Source organism: Fringilla coelebs (assembly GCF_963513975.1).
Source record: "Fringilla coelebs genome assembly, chromosome: 4".
NCBI classification, from domain to species: Eukaryota; Metazoa; Chordata; class Aves; order Passeriformes; family Fringillidae; genus Fringilla; species Fringilla coelebs.
The window spans coordinates 44,828,062-44,847,238 of record NC_140032.1 but is presented as its reverse complement, the minus strand read 5'-3'; the positions used below and the strand labels follow the sequence as shown (position 1 = coordinate 44,847,238).

General features: G+C 44.5%; 1 protein-coding gene across 12 annotated transcripts in view; it reads left to right on the top strand.

Moving 5' to 3' along the window:
• The window catches only part of EPHA5 (EPH receptor A5), a 206,673-nt gene that overhangs the window by 109,395 nt on the left and 78,101 nt on the right, over nt 1-19,177 (top strand). For 10 of the 12 annotated variants that reach the window (XM_084203890.1, XM_084203880.1, XM_084203887.1 and 7 more), the window contains exon 5: nt 1,929-2,264. The exons of the other annotated variants lie outside the window; for them this stretch is intronic. In XM_084203890.1, coding sequence (XP_084060016.1) covers nt 1,929-2,264 — 336 coding nt within the window. The remainder of the gene's footprint in view (nt 1-1,928; nt 2,265-19,177) is intronic. 12 annotated transcript variants of the gene reach the window in all.

Here is a 19,177-nt window from a genome sequence, read left to right as displayed (position 1 = left end):
GCAAGTAAAAACCTCTGGTGACTTTACAAAAGTAATAATTTATCCCTTGTTAAAGACACATTGTCCAGTAAGTGTTTCTTGTGCCTGAGTTCTCTATTTTTTCCTTGAGTACTGGCATCAGCAAAAGGGTATTCATCCAGTGGAAGAAAAAATAGGGCAATTTAACCAGTAAAAAACATATAAAAATCCTCAAGTGCAGCGCGTATAACTCCATACAGCTCCAGTGATGAATTTCATCGTTTCCATTAGATCAGTACAAGTATGACACTGCAGAAAATAGTCCTGACTTGGGCTCTGTGTTGGTGTCATTAGCTCAACAGTGCAAGATCCCTGGGGTGCAGCCTGGGAGGGGATTGCTCCCTGTTTGTAGGGATCTGAAGGGATCACAGAACAAAATAAAGATGATCTGGTGTTTCCTAAGCCAAGTTAGCTTTTTTCTTCAACTGTTTTTCCCCTGAAAAACAAAAGAAAATAATACATCAGGATTATTTATTTCCTCTGGCAGCGAGTTTCTCATTGAATCAGAACAGCTTGAGTGGAAATCATTACAGTGTTTCAGTTTATCAGTGTTACAAATTTTATAGACTCAGAGAGGGAAACAGAAAAAGGAAATGGAGGAAAATGCTTCTGGTTTATAAGGTGATTTCATTTTTGCAACACTGCCTGTTTTAAATAATGAATCGAGCTTAGTTATCACAACAAAACGAGCAGATGACAGCCTAAGTCAGCCTGTTAAGATTCATATGGATGTCTAGCTAGTGAAGCTACTTGTTCCACCCTTTTCAAGGAGCTGCTCCTGGGTTTTGACAACTCCATTTGAACTGTAGAGGAGCGTGTTGTGTTGCCTTCCCTCGCAAAAATCTCAGCCCTTGCTGTATAGTTACTGGTGGTGCTGTGACTAAAATCCATCCTGGCTTGCTTTGATAAATTTCCTCTTTCTTCCTCATTCATTAGCATTCCCTGAGTACTTAACAGGAAGATATCTTGCATGAGACTCCTGCTTATCCTTTCACATTGTCTTCAGGGTGTATCTGCTGCTGCCCAAGCCTGTCCAAAACAAAAACCTTGCAGCACCTTCTGTGAGGAAACAAGTCTTGAAGGTGCCTCCAGGTGGGCTTTGCTTGCCCAGCCGTGGCCTTTCCCACCAGGATGAGGAGAAGCAGCCCACTTTGTGCAGGTGCTCTGGTACCTCTGCAGCAGCTGCTCCTCCTTGGATAGCCTTGCCAGTGCCATGCCATGCTGGGCAGGGAGGCTTGGCAAAGTAAGCCAGTGTGGCGTGGGTGACCAGCCATGGCACAGCCTGGCAGGACCAGGAGGGCTGCCATGGAGTGGCTGGATGCAGCCATGCTTCCAGCAGCCTGTGTAGATCACCGTCTGCTTTGGGCTACATCAGGTGTCTCACTTCAGTGTGATTTGTATACCTAAGCTTTGGTTTCACTGCTGCCAAATGGCCGATGGGAAGAGGCGGCTGCGTACAGATTTGGTGTCTGAGTTGAGCACCTGGCTGGTGTGAAAACCCCAGTGTGTGTCTTTTGTTAAGGGGGTTAGCAGTACAGGGGCAGTGGGGTGAGGAGGAGGAATCTTGCCCCTGGTGAAGCCAACAGAAACTTGGACGGGGCAAAGACGTGCTAATCCCTTTGCAGGAAGAGCAAGGAGAGCACCGGAGACAATGCCCCAGGGTGCAGCGCTCCTCCTCTTTGAGCCAACCCTGTGTCCTGTCCATCCACACAGGTGTCTGCATCCCAACACAGATCTCTTGAGCGAGTGAGAGTGCTCAAAACAAATCCCTGTTTTCCCAGTTCTTGAGGTATTGTTGCAAATGGTCCCTGTGAGCAACAGGGCGTCTCTTTTCAGCCTAGAGAGTAGTAGTGAGCGGGATGACTGATGATACTGTTTTTACTATGTGTTTTTCTCACTTTGCAAACCAGGACCCCCCTCTGCTCCTCGGAGTGCCATCTCAAATGTTAACGAGACTAGTGTCTTTCTGGAATGGATTCCCCCTGCTGATACTGGTGGAAGGAAAGATGTGTCTTATTATATTGCATGCAAGAAGTGCAGCTCACCCTCGGGTCTGTGTGAGGCGTGTGGCGGTCATGTCAGGTACCTCCCCCAGCAAACCGGCCTGAAAAACACCTCTGTCATGATGGTGGATCTGCTTGCTCATACAAACTATACCTTTGAAATTGAGGCAGTGAATGGAGTGTCCGACCAGAGCCCCGGAGCCCGGCAGTTTGTGTCTGTAAATGTAACCACAAACCAGGCAGGTAAGTGGATCTTCAACCTGGGGGAATGTCTGGGGTGGGAGCCTGAGCCAGTCAGAGCCAGTGCAGACCTCCCTTTGGAATGGGTGGAAGTCCCCAGGATGGAGGGCTGGACTATGGCCTCTTCAAATACGGAGGAGGGAGGTGGGCAGTGCTTGTCTCATAGGTCTCATTACTGCAGTCTTCAGTATCTTTCCTTTCAGCAGGACACATTTTTAAGATTTGTGACTTTTTCCTTTTACACTAGGCTGTTTGGAGATACCTCCACTTCTTCTCATGTTGGTCCACTAAACCAGGAATAAAAAGGCTGTCTTTCCTGTTGGGAAAGGGAAATTTCTAAGAGTCCATTTTGATTAAAAATGGCTACAACATCTAAACTTTGCAAACAGTTACCCTAATAAAATTGTTTTGAGTGACTTCAGAAAATTTAATCTGTCTTCTGCACTGTGATGCTAAAGTGACTGGGCTCAGGCTGATGAGGTATGGTACATTGTCACTGCTTCCCAGACAAAGTAGGGCTAGGATTTCACTCATACTGTGTTATTCTTGGTTTTGCACTGTACAGACAGAGATCATGTAGACTGGTTTATTCCTTTGTCCAGGGCTCTGATCTGTCTGCCCTTCCTTTGCCCAGAAGTTGAAATGACCTGTCACTCTGGACACAGGCATGGAATTGCCATTGTCCCCTGTCACTTGGAGGTATGATGGGAGGCAAGAACATTATTACTTCTCCTTCCATTATTACTTCTCCTGTGTGCATCAACATACCAGGCACAGCACACAACTTCTGTAAAGCCCCAGAGGCTGGCCTGTCCTTCTCTGGTCCCTCATGCTCTGTGCTTTAGGGTCTCTTCCTTTTCCTATCTGGCTTACTTCCTGCCATTTAATTCAGGGCTCCCCAGTGGCATTTATCCACTGTGAAGCCCTTCCAGGACTGCTAACAGGTGGTGTTTGAGACTGTGAGGACTGTGCTGCCAGATCGCTGGAGCCACCCCCTGCCTTCTCCAGACAAGGTTCAGCCAGGAGACCCAGTGGGCAATTCAGTGTGACAGCTGGATGTAGATTGGCAGATCCTCGCTGTGGAACAGAAAAACACTAGCTGGAGCAGGGCTGCATCTCATTCCTGCTACCCAGGTGTATGTGCACAGGCTTGGCAGCCAGCAGCAAGGAAGTGCAGATACCTGTCCTGGTAATTAAACTGGATTGTTGAAGTGTTGGACAGATCATTCTTATGTTTCTTGAGGAGAAGAAATAAAGGCATGCTGGGAATGCTGCTGATAGATGTGGCATGGAATCTGCTGGAGGAATATTAGAGGACAGCAGTATGACAACCATTAAAGGCACCTGTTTAGTGCAGATCAGTGGGTGTCATGGTCCTAATGCTGTTTACTGTTTTCCTGTTGTGAAGGCTGCTGCCAGTAACTCTGCTGTTGGAAGAAATGTATTTTCCTGTTAGTGAGTTTGCACTGGTACTTCATTGCTGCCACTGGATTTTCCCTGATGTGTGGCGTGAAATCCACAAAAATCTCAGTAAATGTAGCTATGCATGAGGAGATGATTCCTTGCTGATCAGTGAGGAAAAGGTCCTGGTTTGTGACTTATGTCCCAAACTCTCCATAGTTGCAGCAGAATTTATCCACATAGCTGTGTCTCTGTGCATCAGGCCAGAAATAACCCCTTTGCACAGTTATCGCCTGCAGCTTTGTATTGGAAGGTCTCTTAGAGGAAATGGGAAACCTGTGACAAATGTGTCCCATGCTAAGGACAAGTGGATCAGTGTAGCTTCTGGTTGAGTCTCCCTGTTTATCTTAGTGGAGCCACAAGCACAGGAGACACTAGTGGTTTGAGACGTGGGTGTTTGATCCACTGTGTGGTGTGGAAATTGCGTCTGTGTGCTCTGGTGGTTGGTTCAGCAGGAGGTTCAACCAAACTGCAGTGTAAAGAAAGCAGTGGTGGCTGTGTTTCATTTTCTCTCTGGCTGGTCCCAGCATGCATTTGTGAGGTCAGCCAGGCCTGTCTGCTGGAGCTGTCGCATCAAATGGACTTCCCAGTGATGTGCTCTTTCAGCACTCCCCTGGGCCATCATCCGTGTGCCCATGCCAGAAAGAAAACAAATGGAAAGAGGGACTTTGCAAACCTGACCAACTGCCCAGCATGGAAGGAGAGTATCTGGTTTTTAAGGTGCCTCCAAAAAATGTCCTTTGATGCAAGTAATGGAGTGCCCTGCCCAGTGATTCTGGATATAAAAACTCACTTCAACAGTCCTTTCTCAAGTAAGAGTAGGCAGGGCACGTGTGGCTTCAGGGAGTCTCAGGCCACCCACCTTCCCCCTGCAATGACCTCCAAGAGGTGCAGCTCTTGCGTCTCATCTTTGCCTTTGCACAGGTTTTCTGATGGTGATTATATTTTCACAGAGGCTGGTTAATGAAGTTGAATCAGTGACACAAGACCAACTGCAGCAGTAGGAGAAATCCTGCTACACGATCTGTTGGCTGCAGGAAATTGAAAAATTGCGTGCCATGGGATAGGTCTGGCTGCTGGAGTCCTGCTGGCAGTAACCCAGCACTGCAGAGAAATGCCAGGGTCTGTTTTGTTGGTTTGGCTTTTGTCCATCCCAAGAAGACCATGCTCATGTCAGAACTGCAAAGGATGTGCAGGCAGTGAGTCCTCATGTGCACCACCTCCTCTGGGTATGGCAGCTTTTGGCAGCAGAAACTACCTCTGGGTTAGACTCTCAAAGGGATTCCATCCTAAAAAAAAAAAAAAAAAGAAAAAAAAAAGTGGTTGTCTCCAAAATAGTTTGTCCCCCTTCCTGTCTCCTCTATTTAAATAATGAGTAAAAGAATTGGTGCTCGCAATCCATCTAACATTTTCAGACTGATGTAATTTTACTCCCAACTTTTGAAATCAGAGTTGGAAATACAGAGAGGGAACAGTAAACTTTTGTGCACAAGAAGAGACTGATTGCTATTCTCCATTGGTGACCCCAGCATTCTTCTGTTCCCCCAGTCCTTGGAGACCTGGCAGTACTTGGGATGGGGCTGATCCAGGCAGGATGCAGCGGCCTTAGGCTCCAAACACAGGACTAGTTTTCCTGTAACCCTCTTGCAATCTGCAAACCTCTGTTGTTTCTGTTTTTGCTGGTGTTTTTCTGCTGGAAAACATATGTCTAGGAAGGATGAGCAATGCCACAAGCCATGAGACATAGAAATTGTGCTGGCCTCCATTGTGGCTACCCTAGAGGTGAAGCAGGCAGACAAAGGACCTTCCTTCCTTTGCAGGCACACAAGTTGACCCAAGCATGCTTTTCCCCTATGGCATTGCTGCAAAATATGTGTCCAAGGGACTTCCCAGCCCAGATGGCAGGGAGCCATCTGTAATGCAGTCTCACAGTGTGTTAAAAAGTGTGCCCTGTGCACGTGGGCTGGAGCACAGTGAATAATTCATAAGTGCCAGTGATAGGATCAAGTTAGCCATCCTTCCCTTGCTCACGGTTTTGCTCAAGTTTTCATATTTTCGAAACCTCCACCTATTTGAATGGTTCCCAGAGAGCAGTCTGTGTGTACTGCTAATACTGGAGTTTGCTTTTCAAGTGACAACTGCATGACTTTTTTTTTTTTTTCTCAGCGCTTTTAGCAAGCTGGATGATTAAGGTATGCTGTTGTTCTGGACAGAGATGTGCATCTCCCTTGAGCTCTCTCACCTTATCTGCCCTGTGTACAGAAAGCACCCACCATGACGTCCTGGTCAGAGGCGTGTCTCCTGATGGGTCCATAGGGAGCAAGCAGTTTTGATTCACGGTTGCCTGCACACCCATTGTATCATTGCAGGAGCACACTGGAAAGATGCAATGTTTAAAACCTTTCTAGGCTTAAAGCCTGCCAGGAGTATTCACTCTAAGCCAGCCTAAACAGCCGAGCAATTTTCTTTGCTTTTGATGTCAGCAAGTCCCATGCTGGGAATGGCTTCAGGCACAGAACTGGCCTGGAGGTGGGGGGTATGAGAGTGGGGCAGTTCTCCTGCTGGCATCCCAGATGCCACAGACTCCTTTGCACTTAAAGACCTTCTCTGTGTGGGTTTTTAGATAAACCCCCTGCCTGTTTTCTGTTTGAAAAGTCAGAAGCCACTGTTCAATCCCCTTCTGTGACCTGTATGATATTTTTGCCCTCCTTCTGGGCAAAGAGGAGAAGAAAGGTACAGATGTGCTTGCTAACAGAGGAGGAGTTAATATGTCTGATGCCTCAAGGAGTCTTTATGCCTGAGGCCAAACCAGAGGTAGAAGTTGCACCCTGTGGAGCCACAGTGCTTTTTAAGTGAAGGTGTTGGAGGGCAGAGCCTGGCAACCTGTAGTGCTGTCTGGGAGGCATGGCGAGGTTCTTACTGCACCAAAAACCACTAGATGCTTGGAGCAGCTAGAAGGCTCTTGGAGTGGGGAAGTGTGCTGAAAACCACAGTCCTTCCTTTAATTGCACAGGCTGGGATGCTGCAGTGGAGGGGAGCAAGGAGAAGGTGTTTTCCATAGCAGTCAGGATGTGTTCATTCTTTGAAAAGCAGCCGAGGGCGATTTGAAAGGGAAACCTGCAATGTAGAGCTTGCTGCAATCTTACATCAGTATCTGCATGCTCTTGAAACCAAGAGACTGCAGCCCTGCACAGTCTGGGAAGAAGACATCAGAAAATGAAGCAAGAGGTGGGAACCACATTTCCAGAGATTGCTTCAGGAACTGATGGGTTCAAGTCCTGTAACATTCAGGGTCTGATTCTTCCAACTTTGAAATCTTCCCAGTTTGTTTGGTTTGGTGTGGAAAGGGAGCAGTTTACTTGTTTTCTTTAGGAATAGCAGAAAATTTCCAAGGAGATGCTGCAGTAGAGGCAGCATGTTCCATCATCTCATACAAGAAGCAAGACTGGTCTTGCAGCTCTACTTTTCAGCCAGAATTGCTAGCCCAGGGTCTACAAAAGCTTAAGCAGATGCTTGCTTCTGAAAAACTGCCTTTCCACAACCAGCATGTTAGGCAGGGCTTGCCTTTAAACATCCATTGTAACCATACTTGATCCACTGGACTGCCCCAACCTCCCAGCAGTGGTCACTAGTGGATACCATGGAAGGGCTAAGAGCAGGAAGCACACACATCCCAGGCCTTCCTTAGAACGCTCTCCAGCCTCCAGAGAACACCTCTTTGTGCTTTATAGCCCTTAGTGGATTTTTCTCACATAATTTGTCTAATTATTTTATGTACTCTGAGAAAATTCTTACGGCTGCAGGCAACCCTTGATGAATTTGGTATGTCTGGCAGTTTAAACTCTGCTTTAGATTCACACTGGCCAGAGAGGAGCTATTAGTGGCATGAATAGAGGTTTTAACGTTTGCAACTGCCCATCTCTGTGGAAAGCACTGCCATTTAGAGATGCAGCACTGGCTTCCAGTGTGTTAACCCAGGTATTGCAGCATTTAACCTAGAACAATGTTATCTTAAAAGCAAAGAATGTCTTCCATGCCAGGATGGGTGAATACAGGGGTATTTTAGTATGTGTAGGTAAACTGTACTGCCTCAGAGACCATAGTCTCAATTTAAAGCTGAGTGCCCCCTGCACTGCCCCTTGCAGCAGGATCTTTCTGCTGGCTGTGGACACCCTTCATGTTCATGGAGATGTGAAAATTAGTCTTGATCTGCCAGTGAAGGTACAGCCAGAAAGAGAATCATTTCATTGGTGAAGTTCCATGCATATGCTGGTAATCAGCTTCCAGAAGTATTTTGGTGTGTTTTTGAAGCATGCTCTCATGCAATCTGAGCATGCAATTGCGTGTTGTAAAAAGCAAACACACCGGCAAAGTAAAACCTGAAAGCTGGTGCTGCACAAAAGGTTGGTTGTTTGAATTTTTTGTTGTTGTTGTTTTTTGGTGATGGCTGCATTTATACTGAATGCAAAATCTTCATCCAGCATCCTCTTCTGGAGTCATGAGTTCACCCCAGCCCAGATGGCTGGATGTCTGCTACCAAATGAATTATGGATCAGATTAATATTTTACACTTTTATTTACAACTCCCCTATCGGTAATTGCTACTTCTTCACAGTTGTTATAAGTCTTTTTGTTATACTTCACATATTAGAAATACATGCTTGAATACTGAGACAAGTCTTTGGAATATGAAAAGAAAATCCCCAAATTACAATATGACTTTTAGTTAGAGGTCATTTTTTTTTCTGGAAGTATGTGAGACAACCCTGTGGTTGATATATAAGGACATTATAGGTTAAATAAAAACCATGAAATTAAAACATCTTATTTATAGATGAAAATAAAAATAGTAAGAAATAGTTGTCTCTATCCACCCTCCTCCTGAAAAAGGGAAAAAGAAAGATGCTGAAGATCTCGTGGTGAGATTCAGCTGATGACAACCATTGTGTGTTGTGCAGAAGGGTGCAGGTTTTACTATCTTTCAGTGGCAGCGACACAACCATCTTTATGGTAAAGCAATTACTCTTCTTCAAAGTGTGGTCCTGGTGAGGAGTGAGGTACAAATGTAAATCCTGGGTTATACCTGGGGAAAATGAATCCATGGCCTGCACCCACATGGTGCCATGCAGATGGATGTGAGGGAGACAGAGCTGCCCAAATACTGGGCTTGAGATGCTGCGACCAGCAGGATTGACGCTGCTCTGTAACATCCCTGAGCCAAGGAATCCCCAGCAGCAACATCACCTCAGGCCTGGGGTAAAGTAGCAATCTGGGCAATCCTGAGCAAGCTGAGACCAGGTTTTTAGAGGTGTGTGAGTAGCAAATAGGGACTTTTTTCCAAAAAGCATAAAGCAGGCCATGCTGCGATCAGGTGTAGTAAGAACTTCACAAGGTCAGAGCTTTAAGAAACTTGTGTTTTTGCAGGGCATTATTCATCTTACATTACAAGAGTGATAGAGCTGGTTTAAAATCTTATTTCCCATTTTACTGGCATATTTTTAAAGGATTGCCGAGTAATCTTATACTAATCTAATTCTAATCCCCTTAGAACACATTCTTCAAGGCCAGGGAGTTCTCTTTGTATTGTGCTGAGCACAGTACCTGGCAGAGAGCAAAAGTAAAGCATCTGAAAATGTTCCACTGCCCAGATGACATCAATTTATAGATTTTTTTTTTTCCCCCCATGAATGTTGCTTTTGAATTTCTCTGCTGATAAAGTCCCATTCAGCTCTTTAATCTCAGTCTGCAAGCTGGTAATTCCATTGTCTCCTATGTTATTTCTCTGATTTTAGCATTAAAAGTAGTTTTACATTTTTAACAGTCTGCATAAATGCTACTTTGGAGAGTACTCTTAAGACATCAGGACTCCAAAATAGCCAAAAAAGAATGTAAAAATACTACAGTGCTGTTAGAGAAATAGCAGTAGACTTGCAGGCATTTAATAAAACAACCCACTTGTTCTCTGGCTGCAGGAGCAAACCAAGTAAGCTCTTTACGGTGATCTCCCTCCAATGTTAAATATAACAGTGGAGGAAACAGGAGTTTGGACATTTGTGTTTCAGTAGCTGTGCATTGAAGAGCTGGGCTATAGAAACACTGCTCAGGGTATGGCAGCTTCACAGGGCGTTTCTCCTTTCCCGTGCACCCATCATGCTAATAAAATGAATTTGTAGGAGTGTGAAGATGTAAGTACATACATGGCAGCGTGTGTGCCGTGGGTTAGTTGAGGTTTTAGGGCATGGGTTGGACTCAGTGATCTTGAAGGTCTCTTCCAGCCTTGTGGTTCTGTGGTTCTGTGCATTTGTGTGTGTATGAACATGCAGGACACGAGCTGGACAGAACACAGAGGTTATCCACCTTGTGGGTATCTGTGACAGCTTGGTAAAGCTCAGACACTTCAGGTGCCTTTCACTCTCCATGCCCTTGTGCCAAATTGCTGCCTGACTGGGCCTACATTTGAAGAGCGTGGCTCTCTGTGTTGCAAGGCCACCCAGCAGTTCTCTGGTCCCTTCTTCCTTCTGTCTGATTTCTTTTGCCATGAGCATGACCCTTCTTGATTAAGCAGTTAGTAATATTTATTTGTTCATGTGGCCAGATTTTTTTCCCTTGGTTGCTGTTGTGCCTGGTGTCTGCACCTGCACAGCAGGCTGGCTTCTGTATCCCAGGAAGGATTTTGCTGTATCAGAACCGAGCTCCAGCTCTCAATCTGCATGAATTACAGGTTCACAGTTGGTGTTTTATAGTATCAGGCTGAAATGCTTTTCTGCCCTGGATTGCTTCTCATTGGAGAGGTGTTGTTTCAGCGAGGTTTGGAATGTTTTTCCATGTTTTCTGTTGTGGTTGCTATTACAATATATTTCGACAGCAAATCCCTTGCTCATTCCTTGAAAGATTTCCAAAATGCTACTTCTGACACTTGTATTTCTTGCAAAGGGCTAATGTAATAGAAGTAGGAGGGCTGGCTAGTACTTTTTTCCAGATTACTGCCCTTTCTTTCCCCACTCTGGGGACAGGGAGGGGAGAGCTCTATCTGAAAAGCTGAGAGTAGCACTGAGGTGACAGACAACCCAGCAATAAATTATATTTCTTCCACAGCAGCTGGGCCAAAGTTCAGCTGCATGCAAATACTACAAAAAGCTCAAGAGCTGGAAGGTTTTAATTAAAACACACTTCAGATGTGCTCTTTTGCCAGCGTGATGGAATGCTTGCTGCATCTCCTGGTCCTGGAGGAGCAGTCCTGATCAAAAGCAAGTAACTAATGGGATTTCCAGCTAGATCAGTACAATAGAAATCACCAGAAGGAAAGTGTTATTATTTATTTATTTTCCTCTTTTTTCAGCTTGGCAATTTCTAAGAATGCAAGCTCTGATCAAAAGGCCCTGCACGAATCGATGTGGAGCACCCACTGGCTATGCTGGTGCTGGCTGAGGGTTTTTCTTTCTGCTGCAATGCAGGAAACTGGGGTGAGCCACTGCTCTTCATGCAGAGGGGCCAACCACGCTGGACTGATCCTTGGCAAGCCATGGAGAGACCCTGGTCTGGGGAAATGGATGAAAAAAATAGAAAATTCTCTTATGCATTTGACAAAATCTGCCCTTTGGGTTTTGGCCGGAGGTGGTGGGTGTGCAGAGTGGTACAAGGAGCCTTTTGCATCTAGCCCCTGGGCTCTGCAGAGAGAGAACAATGCCTCAAAAGCAAATTTGGACAATTAGGGAATTAGAATACACAGCACACTTGTGCCATGCTTCTGCATCCTGCTGTGCAAACCTTGTGCATCTTTGCTCTCTGCCCATACAGGAGACAAAAGGAAGCAAAGTTGAATGAGGTAAAAGCAGAAAACTGGGCTTGCCCTCCCTCCTTTGGTTTGCAAGGGTTTATGGGACCCTGTGTGCCATTTCTTTGTAGCTTCTTTCCAACTTTCTGCAGTCTGCCTCAATCCAAGGAGAGAAAGTGCTGCTCAGCCAAGTAGATTATTAATTACTCTATTTCCTGAGTTGCCTTCCACACAGTTCAGCCTTAGTGTGGCCTATTACAGGGGGGCTGCTCTGCACCACACGTTATCCTGTCATCTCCAGAGCTCTGCCTTCCCCACAGTGGGCTCCTGCTTGGATCATTAAGCCCTGAAGCTCCGTGGTTCTGCCTTGTTCTCCTGAGGGGTGGCACCAAGAGCATGAAATTGTTTGCTGTCCTTGTTGGAGACTTATGGTCTGAGCCTTTAAACACCTGGCCATGCAAGGACAATTTCCACAGAGAGGTGCTCTCACCCAGTTCAGTAAACTGGAAGACCATCATTGCAGAAATTACTGGGTTATTTAATTTATTGTACATCCCTCTGTCCCAGCTGCAACTCAGCCCCTGCAAGGACATGGAAAGGAACTAGAGGATGACTGGGTAAGGATGCACATGAGGGCACAGACCTATCTCCACCTTCTCCAAAACTGCAGACAGCAACTAGCAAAGCTGGGTGTGCATGAAGGACAAAATGCCCGGTGCCTTCCACAGAGGTGTTGCACCAAACCCTCTGCTATATGTTGGCTGAAGCTTCAAGGGGGACTTCTGCCAGAGTCAAATAGCCCTGAGGACTTTAAATGCTATCTGCAACCCCTGCAGAACATCTCTGTAAAGGAAAACAAATCCCCCATAAAGTAGTTAGTTGATAATATTGTGCTCTAGTAACAATTATGCATCTGTTGTGGCCTCACACTCTTCCTCTATCTTCTTACACTGGTCAGTGAATGAGAACTGCTATTTTAAATTCAGTTTGTACAGTGTCCTGTTCTTCATTTAGGACACAATTGGCGACGTTAAATAGATGGCAGTTATGCAAATTAATGCAAGTTGGCTCAGCTTTCTTGTATGCAGACCCAATGGATTCAGCATCATTGGAAGGGATACCTAATGTCAGTAAATTCCTATTTCAATGCCTAAAACTTTATGCATTGCCTTCATCAGGGAGGTTTTTCAGGCATCTGGTTCATTGGTGGGGGAGCTGAGGCATGGAGGTGTGGTGTGACAGGCTGGAGGACACACACCAGGACTGGGGCTCTGCTTGCTGCTCCTTGCCCCGGCTGAACTCTTCCCATAGGGCTGGAGCACTAAGGTGCATTGGAAATGTTTCCTAACCTGTTTGCCAAGCTAACTTAAGAGCAGAAAAAAGAGGCTGGCCAGAGTCCGCTGGAGATGGGCTGTTGGGTTTGGGGTTGCTTTTTCTGAATCGTTTCAGTATTAATGTGGTTTCAGTTTCACTGCAGCGTTAGAGATGGAAATGTCAGACAACAGTGTCTTTATCCAAAGTATTTAGTGAGCTAAAGTGTGCTGAACAGCTTGGGGAGATGTGTGACGGGGGCCCCTTTGCTCCCAGTCTTAATTGCTTGCAATAGTGAAAATTTCCTCCTTTCCTCTTTTGCACCTTCTGTCAGGAGAGACAATCTTTGATCCAAGTCCAGCTGAGTGCAAGGTGTTGCCTTCAATACATCTGCTCGGTGAACTGTGCTTTGTCTTCTAGGAAGGGAGCTGCTAATAATGTGACAGTGTCTATTCCGAGCTGTTACAAATTCCAGTGCCCAGGCGATTAAATGTAACTAAAATCCTGATCGTTTTGATTTGGTATCTAGCAAGAGAGCAATTGCTACCTGTTCAGTAAATACAGTTGAGTTTTATTTGGCCTCTGGCAGTAATAGTATTTAGAGTGGCTTGGCAGCTGTTCACTGATGAGGGTCCAAAAAAAGCACTTAACAAAATCAAGTGATAGCAGGAATAAACTGCTAAAGACACTGGCGCTGTGTTTATCCACCTGAGCGCTTTAGCAAAGATTTGAGGGGCTCCTCCCAGTTTCTCTGCTTTTCTTCAACTTTTTAACCTGGGTCACAAGCCAGGGACTGGTGAGGTGGCTGCCTCCCAGCCAGGGGCTGTGTCAGGCTCTGGGGTCACACAGCCCTCTGCTCCCTGGTCCCCATGGCTGAGCCCCAGGCAGGTGCCCAAGGGGCTGTGCCAGGGGTTGGATGGGGGAATATCCAAATATCAGGAGTATGGAACTGTCAGGTCTCCTGCCTCCCTGTCTCCATCTCCAGCTACTCTGCCCCATAGAAGCAATGATCCTGGGGATGAGGCATGCACGTGGCTCACGAGCCAGTGGCCCATGGGTGTTCTGTGCACTTTGCCCTAGCAGGAGGAGAACTTTGGCACGCACAGCAGCCGCCTTCTCCCTTTGCCATGAGCGTGCTTCAGAACTTTAGAGATGCTGCAAGTCAGACAATTTTACAGCTGCCGTTTGGCTGAGTATAGGAGTGTTTTCCTCTCCAAGAGAAGCAGCAGCTATTTTTCACAGAGCAAATGAAGCCACCTGTTGGGTTAACTGGGCTTTATTCAGTCCCCAGGCTGCCTTGCACAACCTTTAGGGCCCATAGGAGTCTTTGAAGTACCATTGAATTTCATTGTTAATGTCACAGTCATTTACTGTGAATGGAAAAGGGTATTTTTTTTCACTCCCAGGCATGAATAAACTCTGTAGATTGCAGGAAATAATCCCTCTTAAAGGAGAGTTGAAAGCCCTGTCTTCTAATAGAAGAAACCTGGTACTGAGCAGATGCCTAGGACTGCTTCAGGTCTTCTTGAAAATACTGGATTTTGCTCAGTGATTGGAAACAGAATAAATTAAATGAAAGGAAAGCAGCTGATGACAGGGTAACACGTGTCAGAGAAGGGGAGGGAGTGGTGAAGGAAAAGTACATAATGTGGATGACTTTAATTATGTGGAAGGTGGGAAGATTGACTTCCCTATCCTAGTGTGAGAAGATACATTAGTCTGTATTCTAGCAGAGGTTGATGAGGTCTCCTCTGAGATGTTAGTATTTGCTTGGATGAAAAAGGATGCATTTGCTGGCAGTATTTATGAGAGCTTTAATTACATTTTACAGACTGAGTTCCAATTAGAAGGGAAAGTAGGGGTGAGAAGATGAACGAAAAGATGTATAGCATGTTTTAAGAGCGCGGTGATAAATCTATGGCTAAGGATTATGGTAAACAAGATAGTCGTACATCATGGCATCATTTGCACTCTTGTATTTTTAGATGCTTACTCCAAGTTCCCTTCCACCTCCCCCCCATCACAAGCAAAATGCACATAAAGGGGTCAAACTCAGGCCTCTGTTACTCCTCTTCCAAGATGGAAGTCAAAGATCATTCACAATTGCTGTGATACAGGGCTGCTACTTTTGCCTTTTTTTTTTTTGATAATTCATTAACTGTGTCATAAAATGGCACTCCTGAAAAGGCAGACAGAGACAGATCACAGTATTTGTCTCCATGCTGCATGAATAGTGGGAAAATATTGAAATATTGCTGTCATCAGTGCATCCGTTCACATTGCTGCAGATTCTCACATTTAGAGTCATAGAATGGTTTGGACTGGTTTGAATTATCCTTGCTATAATCTCACCTAAACAGCTTCTTATGCAGATGACCATGATGCCCATTTATTTTTATGTCAGAAGGTAACACTCAAAGGGGAGATATATCAATTGCTCAGCACTGGCTTAATTCCCTCTGCACTGTAGTAAACCAGGGACTTTGCCACTGCCTTCACTGCAAGGACAGTGCCTCCGTGTCTGAGTGGCACTGGCACAATTCTCTCATTGCATCCCTCAGAAAGAAGCTTCTCTGTACTCTTTGCTTGTGGTGTCAGCTGTTTGCCAGTATCTCCATAGATGGTGCAGGTAAGAGGTTTTGTCTAACATCAGCGTTAGGGAAACGGGCAATACTTTGGGTCTTGTGGTATTGGTAATTAAAGTAAAGGTAAGTCTGCAGACAGTTCATGACAAACACTGAAATTCTGGCTGGAGAATAGGAGGGATTGGCCAGTGAGATTGCTTTTGTTTCAGGTAATGTTGTTCCTCCCCCTGATTCCTAAAAGGGTTAACAATATTTCTTAAACAGCAGTGAAATGGCTTCAGTGAAGCAGTGGCACTACTTCAGCAAATGGAATTTTTTTTCTCTTCTTTAATTCCATGATCACACTTGGTAAGCTAGAACAAAGCAAAGGAGAAAACTCCTTTTTCTTTGGTGATGCTGAAAACAAATCCTTGTTTATTTAAAAGTAGCTGTGTCAGGAGGAAGGTGTGATGGAGTATAATTGCCAAATTCTTATTTGGTAATTAGTATCTTGCAGCCATCTCCACACTGTTAAGATACAGGCATAATTGCACATAGGATGCATATATTTATCATGGAAGCTGGCACTTGAGACCATTAGGAAGTATCTGTAGCTTTGCTGTATGCTGCATATAGATTAATCTAGTTTAGGAGACTCAAGAGCCTGTCAGAGATGCTCCCATCATCCAAGCAGTTGTAAAAACCAGGTGTTGGAGAACACTTGGAGAGGCACCAGATGGTTTCCATAGCCCTGCTACAAAAATATTGTGGGTTCCTGATATTTGTGCTTTTCCAGAGGTTTATCTGTTGCTGGCTGCAATATTCACCTCTGCCTGTTTTATTTACACATACTAAACAATAAATAAATAAATAAATAAATGTTCCATTTGTGCTCTGTTGTGCAGGATATTTCTGCATGCCAGCATTGGAGGAAAGAAGCCTTGATTCTTGGGAACCTCTGAGAAAAGGCCTGTGCAGTAACCCCAGATACACGTCACAAGCACAGGGCTCTGCCACCTTTAATGAAAAAAGAAAAGTTGTTGGGAATTAAACATGTTCCCTTGTCAGCCCATCAAAGAAAGTCTAGGTAGAAGCAGGATGTTGCAAAAATAAGCAGGCCTGGAAGTCGTGTCTAGGAATAAAATAGGAACAACTTGCCAAGGGTAGATGATTTTCAGTAAGAGATCATAGCTAGAAACTCATCACTTGGGGCTTTTTAATTAAATGTTTGGGAAGGAATGGGCAAATAAGACCTCAGGGGAGAGATTGTTTCAACCACAGGCTTAAGGCTGCCCCCAAAGATGAGAGTGTACATGCTTCAGTAGAAGATGCTAACTGCAAGCCTGGTAGGGCTTTGTGAGCAGCAGGAGTGTCCCTCCTGCACTTGCATTTGTAGGCTGCAAAAGAGAGTGAAGTGATTTTTCCCATCAGTTCATAAGCAGGTCCAGGAAGAGACCAAAAGTCACCAGGGTCTAGTGGCACTATGCTTTGCTTGATTCAAGGTGGAGACATCAATGTAACGTATTTATTGTGTCCTTCCTGTAGTCCCCATGGTTCTTGACTGCTTTTTAGAGCTCTGCACAGGAATACAGGGTTAGGGATTGAATCCTGGTATACATCCGAGTCCTTCCTGATGAAGGACTGAAAGACCATAAATAGGATCTCTTCCAAAATGTAGGGGCAGATTTTCTCTGTGTTAACCTGCAGCTGACCATAGATCCAAGTGGACTTCTGCTATATTCATTTCTTTGGCTAATTCAGTACTTGGAGGGATGTATTTTATTTTGCCTTCCCATAGTGAATCAAATTCTCGTGTGGAAGCTCCTTTTGATGAAGTCGGTGAGTAGCCTCTCAAGTAGATAAATGCAAGGAAGGGCCTGATGTCTCAGGTAGGTTTGATCACCACACTTTTTTCTCTGAATGTCTTCACACCTGCTCTGGTGTTTCTGTTTGGGCTCTAAAAATTTTGGCTCCAAACATATATTTTTTTTTTCCCCCAGGGTATTGAGGAAGCAAGATTATCTAGTGCATGAAAGTGCCATCATTCTGATTTTGGTTGTTTCATCAATGCAGAGTCTTCCCCACATTCTGAAAATCCTTTTGCCCAGGTCATTCAGTATATAGTTGTAGTATATGATTTGACATGCCTTACTGAGGAAAAGATGAAGCAGAACACCAGATTTATTATTGGGTCACTGACTGAGATAGTTTTTGAGTTCCCAGAGCTTTATCATAGTGGCCATCCTGGGTCTTGTTAGTAAAGAGATTATCTCAAGAATTAGATCACTGAGATCATAATACACTGCTGTGTTAGACAAGGTTCATGGTTGAGAGAGGATGTGGCATTTACTGGGCCTTTTAAATGTCACATCCAGACTTTAAAGGCCAGAGTCTTAGAATAAACAAAAGAGAATGCAGCTAGCTCAAGCATCTTTAAAATGAGCAGCATCCTGGTGATCCAGAGGGAACCTGTGGTCCGTATTTATGCAGCAGATACCAGCCACGGGAAACCGTGCAAGGATGATAGCAGTGTCTTTCTTGAGATACAAGGTAAGATGTGCCTGGGTGGTCAGCATTCCTTTCACTTAGCTGCAGAAGGAAGTAAGTAATATGAAGTTCTGAGCAGAGTGATGCATTAATGGCTTGAGTAGTTTTGGCTAGAGTACAGTAAATGAAGTGATTGAATACCACCCAAAGTAAGCAGTCTCTGCAAGCAGTTGCTTGGCAGTTGAATGACTGGATGGAATTATTTTTTTTTCTGTTTTCTTAGCTATGTGATAGTTCAAGTGGATGATAACACTGGGCAAAATGTATTCCTTCCTCAGATGCATTCTTCACTGATAGAAACAGGCCCATAGGAGGGTTATCCACAGAGCTGAATTCTGGGCACTGCAGGGCTATAGAGCATAAAAATGCATGTGGGCAGTTCCCACTGATCAGGTGTGATAGTTCAGTATCTGCAGGCCTTGTAAAATTGGGCTGTTTTGTAATTTTTATGAACTGATAAATGTTGCCAAATTGCTTGGAAATTTACTGGCAGTCTTCAAGGGACATTCAGCTTTAAAAACTATACTTGAAGCACACATCCTTTGTTCAAGCTCTTGATTTTTTTTTTCCCCTGTGTGGCTTATGGAAGTGTGCATGTGTGTATATCTATATTTAAAAGTGTCCTTTTATCTATTGTTTTTCATGCTCTCAGACAGTAACTGTTGAATTGATTTTTTTTAAAACAAATTTTTTCTTCAGTACTAATTTCTAGAACAAAGTTCAGTTATCTCTTAAAATGTTTTATTCTTTTAACCAAGCGGCACGATGGAGCAGCAAGTCACTGTGTGGTGAAGTTTGGTAATCTGCCCTCAGGAGCGAATTGTTATTGATTTAAAGGAAGATGAAAAGTCAGTGGTGTTTTGTGGGAGGGCTAAATGATCTCTTTTGGCCTTAAGATCTAGGTATATTGATTTAAAATTATCTTGCTTTACCTGCTGCCTATAAATTTACAAATTCAAGTTAAATGAACATAAAACACATTCTGTTTGAGTTCACTGTATCTGTACAGGGTTTGAACAAAACCATTTTAAATGTTGTTCTTTTTATTAATTCTGCTTAACTGTGTCTAGCTCTCTTAGAGTATTTCTCATTTTGGGGGGGCAGTCTAGCAACATTTGTATACTTCACTGTAATTGAATCCTGATGCAAATCCAAGTCTTTGTTATTCTTGCATTCACTGCAGTGACCTTGATAATGTGAATGCTTCACCTTTGCTGCTCCTTGGAAGGCAGTCCTGTGAAATGGGATCAATTACGTGC